Source organism: Emys orbicularis, chromosome 1 (assembly GCF_028017835.1).
Source record: "Emys orbicularis isolate rEmyOrb1 chromosome 1, rEmyOrb1.hap1, whole genome shotgun sequence".
NCBI lineage: Eukaryota > Metazoa > Chordata > Testudines > Emydidae > Emys > Emys orbicularis.
In genome coordinates this window covers 153,437,876-153,457,703 of record NC_088683.1, presented here as the reverse complement: position 1 = coordinate 153,457,703, position 19,828 = coordinate 153,437,876, and the positions used below count along the sequence as shown (strand labels likewise).

General features: G+C 40.5%; 1 protein-coding gene across 3 annotated transcripts in view; it reads right to left on the bottom strand.

Moving 5' to 3' along the window:
• Positions 1 to 4,363: 4,363 nt before the first annotated feature.
• The window catches only part of MIX23 (mitochondrial matrix import factor 23), a 28,313-nt gene continuing 12,848 nt past the window's right edge, over positions 4,364 to 19,828 (bottom strand). For 2 of the 3 annotated variants that reach the window (XM_065416403.1, XM_065416420.1), the window contains 2 exons: positions 8,319 to 8,378; positions 4,364 to 4,655 (listed from right to left, as the gene is read on the bottom strand). In XM_065416403.1, the coding sequence (XP_065272475.1) occupies positions 4,605 to 4,655; positions 8,319 to 8,378 (111 nt within the window). In that variant the 3' untranslated portion in view covers positions 4,364 to 4,604. The remainder of the gene's footprint in view (positions 4,656 to 8,318; positions 8,379 to 19,828) is intronic. The other variant, XM_065416412.1, reaches the window with a different exon arrangement.

Genomic DNA, 19,828 nt, shown 5'->3' with positions numbered 1-19,828 from the left:
ACAACTGTCCTCCCTCAGAAATGCATGAATGTGCTCTATTGCCAAATTACTAGCATGCACATAATTTTCTGCTGCTTTTATTATAATTAGGGCTGTCGATTAATCGCAGTTACTCACGATTAACTAAAAAAAAGTAATGACGATTTAAAAAATTAATCACAATTAGTCACACTTTTAATCGCACTGTTAAACAAAAGAATACCAATTGAAATGTATTCAATATTTGTGGATGTTTTTCAAATATATAGATTTCAATTACAACACAATGTATTGTGTGTATAGAAGTGTGCAGTGCTCACTTTATATTATTTTTATTACAAATATTTGCAGTGTAAAATGATAAAAGAAATAGTATTTTTCAATTCACCTTATACAAGTACTGTAGTGCAATCTCTTTATCATGAAAGTGCAACTTACAAATGTATATTTTGTTTTTTGTTACATAACTGCACTCAAAAACAAAACAATGTACAACTTTAGAGCCTACAAGTCCACTCAGTCCTATTTCTTATTCAGGCAATTGCTCAACCAAACAAGTTTGTTTACATTTATGGGAGATAATACTGCCCACTTCTTATTTACAAGGTCACCCGAACGTGAGAACATGGCACTTTTGTAGCTGGCATTGCAAGGTATTTACGTACCAGATATGCTAAACATTTATATGCCCCTTCATGCTTCGACCACCATTCCAGAGGACATGCTTCCATGCTGATGATGCTCGTTTAAAAAAAGAGCTAATTAAATTTGTGACTGGACTTCTTGGAGGAGAATTGCATGTCTCCTGCTGTTTTACCCGCATACTGCCATATATTTCATGTTATAGCAGTCTCGGATGATGATCCAGCACGTTGTTCATCTTAAGAACACTTTCAGTGCAGATTTGACAAAACACAAAGAAGGTACCAATGTGAGATTTCTAAAGATAGCTACAGCACTCAACCCAAGGTTTAAGAATCTGAAGTGCCTTCCAAAATCTGAGAGGGACGAGGTGTGGAACACGGTTTCAGAAGAATTAAAAGAGCAACGTTCCGATGTGGAATGTACAGAACTTGAACCACCAAAAAAGAAAATCAGCCTTCTTCTGCTGGTGACATCTGACTCAGATAATGAAAATGAACGTGTATCAGTCCACACCCCTTTGGATCGTTATTGAGCAGAATCCATTATCAGCATGGACACATATCCTCTGGAATGGTGGTTGAAACATGAAGGGACATATGACTCTTTAGTGCATCTGGCACATAAATATCTTGCGATGCCGGCTACAATAGTGCCATGCAAACACCTGTTCTTACTTTCAGGTGTAAACAAGAAGTGGGTAGCATTATCTCCTACAAATGTAAACAAACTTGTTTGAGTGACTGGCTGAACAAGAAGTAGGACTGAGTGGATTTGTAGGCTCTTAAGTTTTACACTGTTTTGAGTGCAGTTATTTTTTGTACATAATTCTACATTTGTAAGTTCAACTTTCATGATAAAGAGATTTCACCTAATACAAGTACTGTAATGCATCAAAAATACTATTTCTTTTGTTTTATTTATATTTGTAATCAAAAATAATATAGTGAGCACTGTACACTTTGTATTCTGTGTTGTAATTGAAATCAATATATTTGAAAATGTAGAAAATATCCAAAACTATTTAAATAAATGGTATTCTATTATTGTTTAAACTAATTGCACTGTTAATCACACGATTAATTTTTTTAATTGCTTGACAGCCCTAATTACAATCTTTATTCTTTCTGCTTGTGAAGTGCAGTTTATTACTTCTACCATAAATGCTACAAATTTCTCTCTTCAAGAAATATATCTTTCTCTATTTCTCATATTATATAGCATATCTTTTGTGACATTGTTGTAGTAAAGGTACCTTCCCTTGCTGGTTTTCTCCTCCTTCCTCAATTGTCTCTTTAAATACTTTTTAGCAGCTTTTAGCTTCTGTGTAAGTCAAGATATCTTGTTGATAATTCTTGTTCTTCATAACTCCCTAGCCTGTTTAGGTACCATATATCCTCCATACACTGTACTGTGTTGTTCCCACAGTTGATACATTTTAGCTCTGCTCTTCCTACAGTTTTCATATGAATTCTCCCCTCCACATTTACCACCACACTTTGTTTTACCTCTACCACATTTGTCACATATCCAAACTTTTGACACTCCTAAAAATCTCAAAGGGGGTGGAATACATGGTTTAGACCAAAACATCTGATATTCTAGCTTTATCCTGCCATGTAAAGTCCTTGCTTTACATGTTATTTTCACAGCTGTGGATAGTTTACCCCCAGCAACAAATTAATTGTTTATTGAATAACACCTGGTCCCCATCTATAGTTTTTTTATTTATTTAATCTTCAGTCATTTCCAGTGGGACACCTTATATTACTCTTCTCATGACCATCATGCATTTGGGTGGCTGGCAACCTACTTTCATTTTTCCTAGAATTTTAGTGTTCAGCAGTTTTTCAACCAGTTCTTTACTGGCACACTGCACCAACAAATCTCCACCTTGTAATCTTCTAGCTCTTAATATAGCCCCACTACTTCTCCTAATCAATTCAACTATGGTCAAGGGATTAGTCACCTATCTTTACTTCCTTATTCAGCGATTTGGCACTGGCAATATTGTGGTTTCCCACCCTACTCTTTGTTCCTGCTGCTTCTTCAGATGTATCTGTTCTCATCTTCTAATTTGCATCCATTCTCATTCCTAGTTTCTTCTCCCTCACATTCTAGAGTAATTTCTGTGCTATTAATCCTGCTTTTCCCATCTCCAGGGCACAGCCACTCTCTACCCACCTACCAGCCCAGCCCAGGCCAGGGCCAGACCAGGGTAAGTCTGCCTGGAAGACCGTCAAGGAGGCTACCAAATAACTTTCTGTGCCCCCTTTGGGCTTAAATAGTGATTTGAGCCAATCTGAGAGGCTGAACATTTCCTCCCATCAGGACTGTGGCAGGGCCCACTCACTCCTGCCTCTGCTTGAGTCCTCTGCAGTTTGTTTACAATGTTGGTTTCCACCACCCTTGTGCACCATACAGCCATATGCCTACAGTCATAGGGAGCCCTCAGCTCCTGAGGCAAGCAAGGAAGAACAATCCCTCTCACTGCCTGCTTCTCCCCTCCTACTTCCTTCCTGTGCTCTTTTGTATCCTCGGCCTAATGACTTAATTAGCCTTCCAGCTCCCCCCCACCCACCAATTAGGCACAGCTCTTCTTAACGAGGTTTATTCTGCAGTCTTTAATTGGAGCTGCAGTGACCAGACTGCTGGCTCAGATGGTGTTGCCCAGCACTCTGTCACAAAGACCTTCATGGGCCATGTCTCTGGTAAGCTAGGCTCCACCAGCCCATGCTCCCTGCTGGTCCCAGTGAGCTACTTGGGTGGTGGTCCAGTCTGAGGACTGCCTGGGGACCAAGCTTCAAGACCCAGATTCAAATCTCCACTTCCCTGACTTGTAGCAGGGATGTGAACCAAAGTCTCCCTCAACCCAGTGAATACTATAGCCACCAGGTTACGAAGTTACTCTCGCTTTCAATGAATATTTAATTTCTACAAAGTGGAACAGCTCTACCAGGAAAGACAGACACCCACCCCAGAATACCCAATAGCCTAACTTGTGCGAGTTACATTGTGTGTGAGTTAATGAAAGCCACAACGACACCCACTGTTCTGAGCTGCTTATACAGGATGCTCATCTTCCAAGCAAAGTTTAGGTACTAAACACTATGGCCAGTTTCACTGATACCACAAATAAGCACATTTAAAGTCTACAGATGCAGTTCTTCTCTTACCAACTCCTACCGCACTGCTGTGCTCATCAAACTGGTTTCAAAGATGCTTCAGAAAGGGGGGTTGGCATTAACACTTTTATCGATGATCACTGTTAAAATGTCATTGTTGAGAAAGGATTTGGGTGTCTCATTCCTGTCCCCATCACAAAGCCATCATGCAGTTTATTCCAGTTAGCAGTGTCTGCTCAAAAAGAAACCCAGAACTACATTAGAGGATATTATAGATCCAGACTGGGGGGCGAGGAATGGTATATAGGGGGTCTGCAGGTCAGGACTGAAGTGTACTGGCAAAGCTGTCTGTGTATAACCTTACAGAACTATCGCCTGTGGTAAATGGTTCAAGACAAAGCCTCCTACTTTCATAAGCACTAAACTCATTCCAATTATAATTTTTTTTTTTTTTTACCATGTCAGGTCACACACAACACATGTCACCATGCTAAAGGTGAAAGCAGTAATACAGGAAGACCTTCCTGGTGCAACAACAGAGGGAGCAATTCTCTATTATCTCTTCCCCTTCTAGGGCTGCTGTGGGTTGGAGAACTCAAGAAAGTGGTAGTATCTCATTCCATCTGAAATTTTTTTAATAGTTATAAAATGTATTCGTTTTTCACATTTTGTACAAAATAGGAGTTGGTTTCTCTTAATTAGGAGAATCAGCTGAATGTGAGATTTTAACTAGGTGAGTCTGAAAACAAAATGAGACTGGGTTCTCCTGGTTCTGGAAAGGTCCCTCACAGCTTGCCCCATGTCTCTTCAGCTTTGCTCTCATGATTGTAGAACAACTTCAGGGGAAGCATCCTTGCATCATTGGCTCTTTGGAGGCTTGTAGTGAATTCTGCAGCGCTCATTAAATACCTAGGAGACCAAAATAAAAAGGGAGTCATTCCTTGTAATAAACATCCTCCACACAACAGAAGCTGGAGCCAGAACTGGCAATTCTCCCTTTCTACAGTGCACATGTCAAAACTATGACTGACGACTGACCTTGCAGCATTAATGATCATTACCACTCTCGGAGATCCTCTCACATCGCTCGCCCGCGCCGCTTCTCGCCGCCTCCATTGGCCCGGGACTGCGAACCGCGGCCAGTGGGGGCCGCGATCAGCCGAACCTGCCGCGTCAGCAGGTAAATAAAACTGGCCCGGCCCGCCAGGGTGCTTACCCTGGCGAGCCACGTGCCGAACGTTGCCGACCCCTGATCTAAGGCTATATCTATACTGCCACTTTCAGCACTAAAACTTTAGCCATTCAGGGGTGTGAAAAAACACCCGCAAGTGACAAAAGTTTTAGCACTGAAAAGCACCAGTCTAGAAACCGTTTTATTGCCGGGAGCACAAAGCTACCACCCCTCATTCACGGTGGTTATTTTTTATCGCCAGGATAGTTGTCCCCCGGCGATAAAGCGTGGCTGTGCTGCCCACGTCACAGCACTGCCGCAGTAGTGCTGCTGCGGCTGTGCTGTAATATGGGCAGTGTAGACATACCCTAAAATAGCATGAGCTGTAATGCAGGCATCACACATATTCTTACCACCAACTAGAGGGTTAGGGTATTTAGTGACAGGTTTCAGAGTAGCAGCCGTGTTAGTCTGTATCCGCAAAAAGAACAGGAGTACTTGTGGCACCTTAGAGACTAAGGCTAGGTCTACACTACCCACCTGAATCGGCGGGTAGAAATCGATCTCTTGGGGATCGACTTATCGCGTCTCGTCAGGACGCGACAATCGATCCCCGAATCAACGCGCTTACTCCACCAGCGGAGGTGGGAGTAAGCGCCGTCGACTGGGAGCCGCGGCAGTCGATTTTGCCGCCGTCCTCACAACAGGGTAAGTCGGATCTGATACGTCGAATTCAGCTACGCTATTCGCGTAGCTGAATTTGCGTATCTTAAATCGATCCCCCCCGTAGTGAGGATGTAGCCTAACAAATTTATTTGTTAGTCTCTAAGGTGCCACAAGTACTCCTGTTCTTTTTGAGGGTATTTAGTGTTCAGCTAATTATGGCTCATTTTACAGAGGTACTTAAAACTGTTTCAGAGTTGTCCCTTTCCACAGTCCCATGCTCTCTGGATTGAGCTCCTAGTGGGGGAAAGGATCTTTAGGGCCTGCCACCAACCTCAGCAAAAAATTGTAAGTTTGCAAAGTGCACAGCTTCAGATTCTACTTTCCAAGATCTGTTCAATACCTGCTCTGCCTGATAAGAGATTTGAACATGCAGCTCCCACCTCTCAGGTGAGTGCTCTCCTCCCCTCCCATTTTGTGTGCAGTTCAGCGTGCTCTGAGAACACCTACCAGATTGGGCCATGCAGGCAAGACAGGCAGGGTAATGCCTAGTTTCACCTGGTGTGAGGATCCTGCTGGGGCTTCAGCATGAGATAGGAGCCTGGGCACCAAGACTGAGGCAGCCATGTACATGCCCAGAGGAAGAAACTTCAAGTCCCTGATGCACCTAACGGCAGAAATGTAGGCTCTGAGTGATTTTTAGGTGACTCCAGGGTTAGGTGGCAGCTTAGCAGGGGTTTTCAGTGGCACCTAAATTTTGGACTTAGGCACCTAAGTTTCTTTGTGAATGTAGCCCTTGATGGCTAGATGGGTGGTATAAACCAGATTCAACTCTACTAGTAAACACTCCCATAAAACAGGACTCTTTTTCTGCTAAGCCACACCAACTTTCCAAGTTCCCCAGAGACATAGTAACTTTTCTTAGTAACTGCCAATTTGAGGTGATTGAGGTCAAGATAATTAGTCCGAACAGCAGCTTTCACTCAATTAAAAATAATCACACTTCTGTGAAAATGCTGTGCCTACTATTGGTTTCAGAGTTCTATTTTGTTTCAGAGTTAGCTTCCCATTGATATGAATGGGAGCAATTCATACCTCCCTCAAAGATACTATTTCAGGCTGTCAGCAAACTGAGGCACAGATCAGTGTATTGGGTAAAACTGTTTGAATGAAGTTTGTCAAATGCAACTTAAAAACAAAAAATTAAAGTCAATAAAAAAAAAGTTATCAGAATGGCTTATTTACCAAGAGCGTAATTTGCAGGAAACAAAAATGCAGTGACTGTTTTGGTAATGTTTTTTGGACAAAAACATGAAACATTTCTGAAAAATATTCTGAAGTGAAAACAATTTCACTTTTAAAGAAACAAACAAACCCTATTTTGCAACCATCTATGGTACTGGTTAGTGTTAATTTGCATTTTGAAGTTTACTTTTCTGCCATAAGGGCTACATACCTTTTTTTTTTAAATGACAGTTTCTATTCTGGTACACAATTTAACAGTCACTTACAAAACTGGGCAATTAGGCAGCAATTTGTAATGCTGCACAACTGCATAATAGATGAACAGTCTCTAATTCAATCAATGGGTTCAAAGCATTTTACAAGACTACAGTACTTTGATGTCCCAGAGAGACTAAAGCAGAAGGAAATTAGATTTACTCAGTCATACAGCAAGACACTCGCAGCAGTGGGGATAAAATCCCAGAGTCCTGGTTTCTTATCACCTACTCTCATCTGCACCAAACAAGAGCAAATCTGTATCTTTTTTATGTATCTTGTGCTGTGCATCCCTCTTTTTTACATCTTGGGAGTTTCAGAATTTAAAAATGAGGTACAACTCTTACTGGTCAGAGCTTACTTAGACAGGATACATGGCACTTGACTCAGAGTACCAGAGCAGACAGCATAATGCAGCCTGGCCTGATATCGGTATTAGTTGTCTCGAGAATCAATCCCCTTTCTTTAGGGAATACTGGAATGAGGCATGAGGCTGGATTACTTGACAAAGAAAGCTTTCTACCCTATTTGAAACTAGAAGAGGATCTTAGGAGTGAGATGCCAGAAGTTCTAGCACTTGGCTTTAAAACGATCTTGGTGCTAGATTAACAACCCCAGAAATTGAAGGACTATTTTCCACAAAACTGGTATTGTAAGGGCAGCAGAACTTCCCTCCTACACAGTGCCTCACTGCACCAGGGTGCCTCCATCCTGACACGCAGAAGCTCCTTCCAGAGGTAGAAGGGAGTTCAATCTTCCTGGCCCACTCAGTCCTAGGTATCTCCAGTGGAGCTGGCTCACAAGAAGGCCAAATAATGCCAAATGTGGTGGTGTTTGTGAAACAGATACTTATCCCCCAAGAGCTACACTGAGGTACACCAACTCACTTCACAGAAACCACCAAGCATAGGGAAACAACTTTTAGTCACTACAAACCCGAATCAGATTAGAATAGGTAACCTGCAGGTGAAGTACTTCAAAGCCCATGCACACCTTTCAGCCTGTTTTTATCTTTCCTTCGCAGTTTAGTTGAAGGGTTCTTTATCTGTAAATTAATGACTGCGGGGGGGGGAGGGGTGTGTGAAAGTGTGGACTTGGAGCCAGTTCCCTAGAACTGCCTACCTTATTTCTCCCCTAATCCCCTATTCACGCCTCCATAACACTCCAATGCATTATGGTCACACATCGGTTTAAACAGATAACATCACATTCTTAATAAAACAATGACTGTTCTGTACCTTCCAGCTTCTGTCGTTTACTACTTCTTCCACATTCAACTCAGACTGCATCAGCTTCAACTGCAAGAAGTGTGAGAGAAGACAGACACCATTCAGAATCAGATATTAAGAACAGGCCCCCACAGTCTTGGCAAGTCACACAATGTGACCCTAAAAACCCCTCAATGCCAACTGGCAAAGGGTTCACTGTTCTGTAACAGTAACTCCCGACAAACTCAGTACACTAGCACACTGCTTTCATAATATCTATCTATAAAAAATGTCATGTGAAGTCTTCAATAAAAGCTGGGGTCATGCTGGTCATTAGTATCAGTGTGAAATGTATGTATAAATACTGTGTGTGTACGTACACACACCCACAAACCTACCTATAAATACACACCCACAGACATTTTCAGTATGTTCCTAAAAATGTCTGAATCAAGGTAAGGTTGACAAACAGGTTTCTGCCAGACAAAGGATGCATATTCAAGTGTCTGCCTCTCAGTACAAGTGTACAGTAAGCACTGTAAGCCAACACAACGGAAGCCCTGTTTTCATACAAAGTCCACACCAAGGAATATCCTGGGGGTCATCCCGACTCTGGGGACAAAACATGAATTTTGAGGGATACAAAGAGAAGGCAAAAGGCCAGCTCTTTATCCTGTACCTGAGGAAGTAACTAGCCAGTCTGATTACATTCATGAAAATGGGATCGCAATCTGCCCTGGTTGGAAGCACTGCAAAGGACATTTAGGCAAGATAAGATGGCTTTTAGCCAGACGGTTATGCTGTTCAAGTTTAGTCGCTAGAAAGTGTGTACAGATTTTTTTATACATAACCTTCCTCTTTCCATTATCTCTTAACCCTTCACAATAAATTTGATTGTTTTCACAATAAATATCTCAGTGCTGTGATGTGACATATAGGAACGGAACCTCAGATGACTCAAACAAACTGGTATTGTGATAAATGAAGGGGGGAGGGTATCTCCCTTTTATGGACACCCAGCCAGCCCGTAGTTGTTCTCTAATTGCTCTACCTGTAAAGGGTTAAAAAGTCTCACTGCTACGCAAAGGTAAAAGGAAGTGAATGGGCACCTGGCCAAAAGAGCCAATCGGAAGTCTAGAACTTTTTAAAATTGGGGGAAACAAGACTCCCCTTTTGTCTGTCTGTTGTTGTTGTTCTCCAGAAGAGGCAGACAGGGAGCAGTTATGCTGTGAGAAGCTTAGACCAGGTATAAAAAATCATCCATATCATACCTAGAAACTACTCATCTAAAACCCCAGATATGTAAGTAGATCAGGAAATGTCTAGGAAGATGCAATTAAGTTTATCCCTTTTATTTCTTTATGGCTTGTGGACTCCTCTGTGCTAACCCCACATGCTTTTGTTTTGCTTGTAACTTTTAAGCTGGACCTCAAGGGAGCTATTCTTGATGCTTAATCCTTGTAGTTGTTTGTTTTTTAAATCTAGCAAAAGCCTACGTTCATAGATGTATTTTCATTTTTTTTATTAATAAAATTTACCTCTTTTTAAGAACAGAATTGGATCTGTGTGTCTTAAGAGGTTTGTGCACGTTGTTTAATTAGCTGGTGGCAACAGCTGATTTCCTTTTTTTTCTTCTTTTTCTTTCTCAGCTCTTCCCTGGAGGGGGGGTGAAAGGGCTTGAGGGTACCCCACAGGAAGGAATTCCCAAGTGCGCCTTCCTGGGTTCTCAAAGGGATTTTGCACGTGGGTGGTGGCAGCTGTGACATTGCACTCTATATGATTTTATGAAAGTATGCTAAGGAGTGTGAATATAATGTAACTGGAATATGCTTCATGCAAAAGCTCTCTTGTAAGGTATCATTATGCTCTACTTAGTGCGGTCATCCTATTTGTATAAAAGTATCATTCTTGTATCTGAAACTAGAAATATGAAATATAACTCTGAGGTCCTATTGTAGTTCTGCAAAGTGTGGGCCACTAATGGTGGTTTGGAATCTTGATGGCTCCCATCAACCAGGACAATTGACTGTGGATGGCTGTTTGCTTGTAGGCCTTCCTTTGAGTCAGGCTGGGAGAAATGAGGGCTTGAAGTCTTACAGTGACATGTGATCATGTCACTTGAACTAGAATCCATCTTTAACATGGTGCTTTTCCATTTAGAAGGACGGGGTGGGAACCCAGAGAGGGACAAAAGATTCCCGCCTTATGCAAAAGATATATAAGGGGGTGGAACAGAACAAAGGCAGCTGTAGGCATGAGAAATCCCCTAGCTAGCACCTGAGCCATAACAATGGGTGTACCAGGGGAAAAGGACTGTGCCCAGATTAGGAAGGTGTCCAGAATGTGCTAGAAGCTTATTGAAACATCGCTGAGGGTGAGATTTTATCTGTATTCAGTTTTATTATGTATTAGGTTTAGACTTGCGTGTTTTGTTTTATTTTATTTTGCTTGGTAATTCACTTTGTTCTGTCTGTTAGTACTTGGAACCACTTCAATCCTACTTTCTATATTTAATAAAATCACTTTTTACTTATTAACCCAAAGTATTAATATCTAGGGGCAGGGGGGAAAAACAGCTGTGCATCTCTCTATCAGTGTTATAGAGGGCGAACAATTTATGAGTTTACCCTGTATAAGCTTTATGGAGGGTGACATGGATTTATTTGGGGTTTGTACCCCTTTGGGAACTAGGCATCTGGGTTTTGGAGACAGGAACACTTCTTAAGCTGTTTTCAGTTAAGCCTGCAGTTTGTGGGACATAATTCAGATTGTTTGCGCCGCAGGCAAGCCTGTCTGGCTCAAACTAGGCAAGGTTCTGAAATCCCAAGCTGACAGGGAAAACAGGGGCAGAGGTAGTCTCAGCACATCAGTTGGCAGTTCCCAAGGGGTTTTCTGTGATCCAACCCGTCACAGCAGCATCTACCAATCCAAGGTCATAGAAGAGCTGTAACCTTGGAAGTTTAATACCAAGCCTGGAGTGGCAAGTATTAATTTTTAGAGTTCTTGGGGGCCCCCACCTCCTGCACTTGAAGTGCCAGAATGAGAAATCAGCCTTGACAGATCTGTACACTGTCCCTTAAGGATAGCAAACCTGGTATTCCTGTAAGTAGCCAGAGACAGGGGGTGGATATCACAGGGGAATGCTTCAAAGGCGCTCAGGAACTGAGATGCACCTATTGTTAGCCTGCAAAGCAATGAAGGCTAGCATTGCCCTGAGGAGATTGTTTAGGTGGCTAATAGGATGGTGTTCTCAGGGAGCAGACACAGAGTTAAGCACCTTTTCCTCACTGGACGGAGTAATGTAACAAGGTGACTCTCAGCCCTGGGCACCCCAAGTCACACATACCATCACTGAAGAAGAGCAGCTCCGTGTAGCTCAAAAGCTTGCCTCTCTCATCAACAGAAGTTGATCCAATAAAAAAATATTAGTGCACCCACCTTGTCTCTAATAGATTCTAGTAAATTTAAATCTCACATTCTAATTTTTTAAAATAGGTTTTCACCACCCAGGAGCAAATTAAAGTTGCACAGGCCATGTTAATTCTGGTGTTTCCTAACTTTGCAAGATCAAGCACTCCAACAGTAATATTCTTTAATTCTGTGTAATTTCTAGATTGTTTAGAAGGATTTTCTTTTTTCTAGTGTGTGGCACCATACTGACTCCTCCACATAACATCAGCAGGGTCTGAACCTAGGTCCTATAGGTTCATAACACGACCACTCGAGCTAAAGGAGTGACACTAATAGCATTAAATATTAGTAGACCAGCCACAAGAGGCCAAGGAAAAACACTTTGTCACTGGCTTATACATCTGTTTTCTACACAATGGAATCTTGGGGATCAGGATACCTGGCTCTGAAAGGGAATTTGTTCTAGCAGTTAGACAGCAGAGATTTGGGACACTTACTCTGAAAGGCAGTGTGACTAAATTAATGTGTCTTGGGTCTGCGCGATTAGAGATGCTGTTTTACCCCCAGCTCTGCCAGAAGTGAGCTTGGGCAACAACTCGGTTGCTTCCCTTGTGAAACGGGAGATAAGACTCCCTCACAGGACAGAGGTATGATGCCTTACTCAATAAAAAGGGTCAAAGAATACATAATTAATACCACTCAGAGTTGGTACTAGAACACATGCTCTACCCCAGTGATCAAAGGCAGTGTTCAAAACTTAGTGTTACAAAGAAAACTGCCACTGAAATGAGCGTGGGGCCTTGCTTCACTCAGTCAACAAGCTCAGCACAGTTAAAGGCATGCACAAACTTGGATTTTCAAAAGCTTATGACTTGGCCCTACCAGGTTTTATTTTCATGGGGACAGCAAAAGACACCTCTCTGACCCCAGCACTGGGACTTCCTACTAAATTTTGAGTCTCGGTCTTAAATTATAGGGGGCACTCTAGCTCTTCAAGGAAATGGTTAGAAAAAATTATTAGCAAAGCTCTCTATTTTCCCTTAACCTTATCTGTAGAAGTAGCGGAGTAATTTTTGCTGAAAATTTCTGAAAGAAAATTCAGTCTGAGGCAGAGAAAAAAATATTTCAGCCCCATAGACCTAAAAGTTTGACAAAATTATAGGCTACTAAAACTTCTAGAATAAAGAGGTGAAACTATATGTATTATCAGCTCTATCTATAACAGAGATCAGAGGACTGCTTTCCAGAATTGGACACTGGCTTCAGGAGTCCAAACCAAAGAGTAATACTGTGTAAATGGTCAAATGCAGCTGCAAGAAGTAGCCTTCCAAAGACACACTTAAAAGACATACATTTGAAGCTGCCTTATATCTAGTGGAAAGTAATATCTTGGCAGTGAACATTTATTCTCTAGATTTGAACTACATGCTACAAGCACTCCAGGCAGCTTGAGCAAAGATTTGTCCTGGCTAGATAATAATCAAGTGTCCTCGACATCCAGACTTTGTTTCTTTTGGTAATGAATGTGATTTGAGGAAAACCCATAGGTAAATGAATAGACTGGCTGAAATTCAAATCACAGATCTTTATAAAAAATTAGCATGGCAATATAAAAACCTGTTAACATTATGAAAAAATGGTTGTGTGGGGTCAGCCATCAGGCTTTGTATCTCAAACACTTCAAGCTGATGTTGTAGCTACTGGTCAACATTTTCAGAAATGGGTCTCTGAAGCTGGGCTTTACATCTTTATTTAGATACCAAGAGACCTGATTTTTAAAAGCGCTAAGCATGTCAGTGGGAGATGCCACTCTGCAATTTTAAAAATCAGATCTCTTGCTTGAGTCTAAGGATTTAAAGGTAGAGATTTTCTAAGGCACAAATGGCAGTTAAGTGCCGAACTCCCACCGAAAAGTCAATGGTAGGGGACTTTGGCACCAAGCTGCCATTTGTGCCCTAGAAAAAGCTCTCCTGAAGAGCCTAACCTTAAACTCTGATTTTTCAAGAATCTTACCCATAATCTTTAAGGAGAGATGATACCACAAACATTATGTCCAAGGATCAAACAGATTCCCTTTTTAAGTACTTAATTCAAATCCCAAGGTGGCTGTTTATGAACAGGTGGAAACACATGAAAATATTTAATACAGTAGAACCTCAGATTTACGAACACCAGAGTTACAAACTGACCGATCAACCCCACACATCATTTGGAACTGGAAATACACATCAGGCAGCAGCAGAGACCAAAAAAAGCAAATACAGCTCAGTACAGTGTTAGACATACACTACTAAAGAAAAAGAAAAAGTTAAAAAAAAAAAAAAAAAAAAAGATTTCATAAGATAAAGGAAACTGTTTCTGTGCTTGTTTCATTTAAATTAAGATGGTTAAAAGCAGCATTTTTCTTCTGCATAGAAAAGTTTCAAAGTTGTATTACGTCAATGTTCAGTTGTAAACTTTTGAAAGAACAACCATAATGTTTTGTTCAGAGTTATGAATAACCTCCCTTCCCCGGGTGCTCATATTGATGTTCTTCCAAAAGGTACGCTCTAGGAATTACGTTGGGGAAGGTTCTATGGCCTGTATCATACAGGGGGCAAACTAGATGATCACAATGGTCCCTTCTGACCTCAATCTATGAAAAGCCTTTCAAAGTAGGATGTACAAATAGAGGTATTCTTGAATGCTGATGTGACTGCCAGATGAACTTTCAAATTACTCAAAAAAAATTCTAGATTGTTCAAGATATAACAAATTATCTAGAATTAACAACATGGTGGACTGATAAGGATTAAAGTCTTCACAAAACACCCAGCCTGAAAAATTTTACCATTTCAAAGTATAAATCTTCTATTTAAGGGGAATTAAGTTGCACTTCCAGGGAATAATTGCTGTCCAAGTTGCTTTAACAAGCTAACATCCATGCTGCCAGGCTCAATGATTTCAGATCTAGATGGAAGACTTCTCTTTGATCTTGGATAGTAGATCAGGAAGGACAGATAACAAGCACCAGAGATTCCAATGCTAGAGCCAAAACTTAAAATTCACATGCCCAAGTTGGAATAATCAGTAAGACTGGAGTTCTGTTGGTCTAGTCTTCCTGAGATCCTGGGAATCAGAGCCACTAGAGGAAAAGCACATTGACTGACCCCAGGCCAGAAAAGTGCCATCCACCAGAATCCAGATCCCTGCTTCCTCTGGAACACAATTTCAGATACAGCAATTTCCTGCAGTATCCTGTAAAAACCATATTGAATTAAGTTTAAGCATCTTAGGAGTTCTTTGTATTTAAAATGCAAATGTTTGTGTATTATGGAATTGTACGCAATGTCTCTAAAGAGGAGACCTCACTAATGTAAACCTTGGGAAGTGTTAAGAGCTACAAAAGACTATTTGAAACAATGTGCTAGACAAAGTTAAGTGGGATTCCTAGGAAATACCTGGGAGGTGGGGAAGGCAACTTCTCACCTCTGGACCCATCCTTTTGAAGTTGCATCCTGAGGGGAAAGCTTGTCTGCTGATCACTTGTTGCATGGGAACCAGACCAGAGGCCCAAACTGGATGAAAGAGTGACCCTCAGATTCAGTGGGTGCTTGTTCTGAGCCAAGGTGATAATGAACTTGTAACCATAGGAAAACCCCTTTGGTGGGATTTGAAGTACTGTTCACCAGCCAGACCCCTTCTGGAGTCAAAGGGTGGTCTCTGGTAAGCTTATAGGCAAGCATTTAGGTTTTTTAAAAATTGTTTTCTCTGTAATAATTTTACTTTAAGAATAAATGTACTCATAATAAATTCACCTCATACAAGTACTGTAGTGCAATATGTAGATTTTTTTGTTACATAACTGCACTCAAAAACAAAACTATGTAAAACTTTAGAGCCTACAAGTCCACTCAGTCCTAAGACAAACAAGTTTGTTTACATTTACAGGAGATAATGCTGCCCACTTCTTATTTACAATGTCACCTGAAAAAGTGAAAACAGGCATTCGCATGGCACTTTTGTAGCTGGCATTGCAAGGTATTTACGTGCCAGATATGCTAAACATGCATATGTCCCTTCATGCTTCAGCGACCATTCCAGAAGACATGCGTCCATGCTGATGATGGGTTCTGCTCGATAACGATCCAGAGCAATCCCGACCGACGCATGTTCATTTTCATCATCTGAGTCATTTGCCACCAGCAGAAGGTTTATTTTCTTTTTTGGTGGTTCGGATTCTGTAGTTTCTGCATCGGAGTGTTGCTCTTTTAAGACTTCTGAAACCATGCTCCCACACCCCGTCCCAATCAGATTTTGGAAGGCACTTCAGATTCTTAAACCTTGGGTCGAGTGCTGTAGCTATCTTTAGAAATCTCACATTGGTACCTTCTTTGTGTTTTGTCAAATCTGAAGTGAAAGTGTTCTTAAAACGAACCACGTAGTGGGTCATCATCCGGGACTACTATAACATGAAATATATGGCAGAATGCAGGTAAAACAGAGGAGACATACAATTCTCCCCAACGAGTCCAGTAACTAATTTAAATTAATTTTTAACGAGCGTCATTAGCATGGAACCATGCTAATGGTCGCTCATGAAGTGGTCGAAGCATGAAGGGGCATATGAATCTTTAGTGCATCTGGCACGTAAATATCTTGCTACGCCAGCTACAACAGTGCCATGCGAACAGCTGTTCTTACTTTCAGGTGACATTGTAAACAAGAAGCAGGCAACATTATCTCCCATAAACGTAAAGAAACTTGTTTGCCTTAGGATTGAGTGAACTTGTAGGCTCTAAAGTTTTATACTGTTTTGTTTTTGAATGCTGGGGTTTTTTTGTACATAGTATTTTTCTGTAGAATTCTCTCTTATGTTTTTTAAAGTGCAAATATTTGTAATAAAAAATATAAAGTGAGCACTATACACTTTGTATTCTGTTTGTAATTGAAATCAATACATTTGAAAATGTAAAAAAAAATCCAAAAATATTTATTAAATTTCAATTGGTATTCTATTGTTTAACAGTGCAATTAAAACTGTGATTAATCACATGACTAATTTTTTTTAATTGCTTGACAGCCCTATTTTAAATGCTAAACTAGGCAAGGCCACAGAGTTTTTAAGAGACTATTCAGGCTGTGCATTGTATTTTTCAGAAGGAAATGAGTGACAAATTTGCGCTTTCATTCCCTTTGACGCCGTTGGGCTCAAACATAAGGCTGTGAGTATAAATGTACAGCCACAAATGACAATGCTAGCTAGAAAATTGAGGGAATTTTCTAAAGTATGAATTCATACAGGCAATCATCTCAAGGAGCTACAGTTAAGACAGTTAAACATTTTATTCAATATGAGGTACACCTGTAGTCTTTATCAATAAAGAGTCTCCAGGTTTGTGCTTACAGTTTGAGTGCCTATCTTCCTATCTACTACTATCTTCCATCTACACCATACTGTAGACACGCAAAGCTTGAAAAACTACTGAGTAGCCTTATTTATGAAACAGGACTTGTCTATGCGATTTAGTTTACAGCAAGCCAGGCTGTAAATCTACAGTGCACTAGCTGGCCGTGCACTAAATCACCAACCATATAGACCAGAGGACACATTAAGTTGAAAGAAAATTCCAAGGGACGCACCTCAAAAGGAGTTATATTTTAACAGGTGTCCTTATATTGGAGAATAAATGCTATTCATAATGATACAGTCCAGTTATACCTGTATATCTGGACGTCATAGATGACAGATTTCTTCACTAAATAGTCACTGAGCCAACAAGAGGTGATTCAATTTTAGTCTTGGTTTTGTTAAGTAGTGAGGACATTATATAAGAGCTGGTCATTGGAAATAACCTTGGATTGAGTGATCACAAATTTCTTCAGTTTAAATTCAGTGGAAGGATAATCTAAACAAGGTTGGTGACTAGGATTTTTGGTTTCAAAAGGGCAGACTGAGTAATAAAAGGGAATTAATTCAAGAAGTCAGTGGGACCGAAGTGCTCACGGACTAGCACTCAGAACACTTGGAATTTCTTTAAGTCAAAGGTGCAAAAACTATCTGGGAATTTACAAACCCATACAAGGGAATACACTTGTAGGAAAGAGCTCCACACCTAACTTCAATTACCACCTCATAAAGAATATTAGGAATAAACACAGAACATACAGGGAAAGGAAAATGGGAGCGCTCAAAGACAACTATATGCCTTGGAGGTCAGAAAAATGTAGGAATAAATTTAGAATTGTTAAAATCAAGCTGAGCTAGACCTTGCAAAGGAAATTAATAGTAAGAGGTTTGTAGTAGGAATGTAAACAGGGTTTAAAAATATAATTTTAATAGGTCACACAGTTACTACCAGTTAAATAGTTAATCATTAAGGAGTTCACATAAGCAGGGAACTACAGGTGTGGGGGGTGCTGCAGCACCCCCACATTTTACGTGGGGCTCCGCTGCCCCATGCAGCAGTGGAGTTTAATTGTTAACCGAAACCAGTAAGACTGATGCTTATTGGTTAACTGGTTAATCGGTTAAAAACTTTTACATCTCTAGTTTGTAGTTCTATAATAAAAAGAGAAAAGGAAGGATGAGGAAGGGCCACTATGCAGTGTGGATGGTGTAGAGATAAAAGATAATCTCAGTATGGCCCTAAAACTAAATGAATACTTTGCCTCAATATTGAATAAAGGTGAAAGTACAGAACACACACATGAAGGCAGGATGGCTGATGAAAATGCGTAGAGAGGCAAAGATTACCACATGACAGGCGGAAGATTTAGATCTTAATTTGCTCAAATTGGGAGGGTGGATAATTTCCATCCCTGAATACTGAAAGAACTGGCAGATGAGACTGCTTTGTTGCAATGAAGAAACATGGGCAGGCAGGCAGGCAGCTACATTTATGCCTCAGGGGACAGAGCCTGCCTAATGCCTTGGGCATTGGTGCACCTTGGTCCTTCATGTTCTCTGCCTGTGGCACACAATAGGTTAGTCTTCTGAGGCTTGTACTACACTTTGATCTATTCTGGTTGTTGGGCTTAGTATGGAGGTTGCTGGATGATGTTTAGTTGCCTGTATATCACAGTCCATCAGACTAGATGATCTGGTGGTTCCTTCTGGCCTTAAACTCTGATGATATGCTGGAGTTAAGGCTGCACGGCAGTTTATCAAGCCTTGCGTGTTAATGTGGAAGGAGGATAATAGTAAGTAAAAGATTGTTGTAGGTAGCAACAGCGCGATTGTAGACCCTGACTGTGTATATACTAGCTTTTCAAAATTTGAGGAAATGCTACTCAAGTAAAACAGAACATTAACTTTAAATGAAGTTTTTTCTATATGAATTCCCTTATGTTACTCAAAAACTATGTAAACTGGAGATAAATAAAAAGCAAACAGTGCCTTACATTTTTTTGCAATAGTGAACATAGCTGCTATACTGAGCATTTGCCTATGGAAAAGCATCAATATTAAATACAACCATTGTAATCCGGCAAATTTGCTCTTTTGAACAAAGTGCTACCTAGCAAAGAAGGTCATTATAGTTACAGTGTTTTCAAAATTGATGACACTCAAGTCAGCTATTGATTAAAATCTTTTCATAGAAATTCCAAAATGAAAAACATAGGAAAGTGATATTTGTGTACCCCACAGATATACAGTAATCAACACTGGAAGTACAGTGTACAGTCTCCGTATATACTCTTTGCAAAAGTGTTTGAGAAATAGTGAAAAATCAGGGACCCAACTTCAAACCCATCTGTTTTTATTCCCAAAATATTTTAAAGTTGCTTATTTCCCTACAAATTCTAACTGCAAAGAAAATGGAAGAGACTCTCCTACACTCCTCTCCCCGGAATAAAACATTTACCGTTCTTTTTTCTGGTTAAACACAATTCTCTCACACAACCTTAACTATGGCTTCACTACAACTCCACCATAATAATAACCAGACATTCGGTGAAACAAAGGCAACCACTATAAAAGGAAAAAATCTTTAAATAATGTATAATTAACTGTGGACCTCATTGCCATGAGATATCAAAAACTACCCAAGGATAATGTTAAACAGCAACTACTAAAGCTAGACTTGTTTAAAGTCAACGAGTTTGGAGAAAGTGCATCCAAGAGTCTTACAAGAGCTATCCAATGA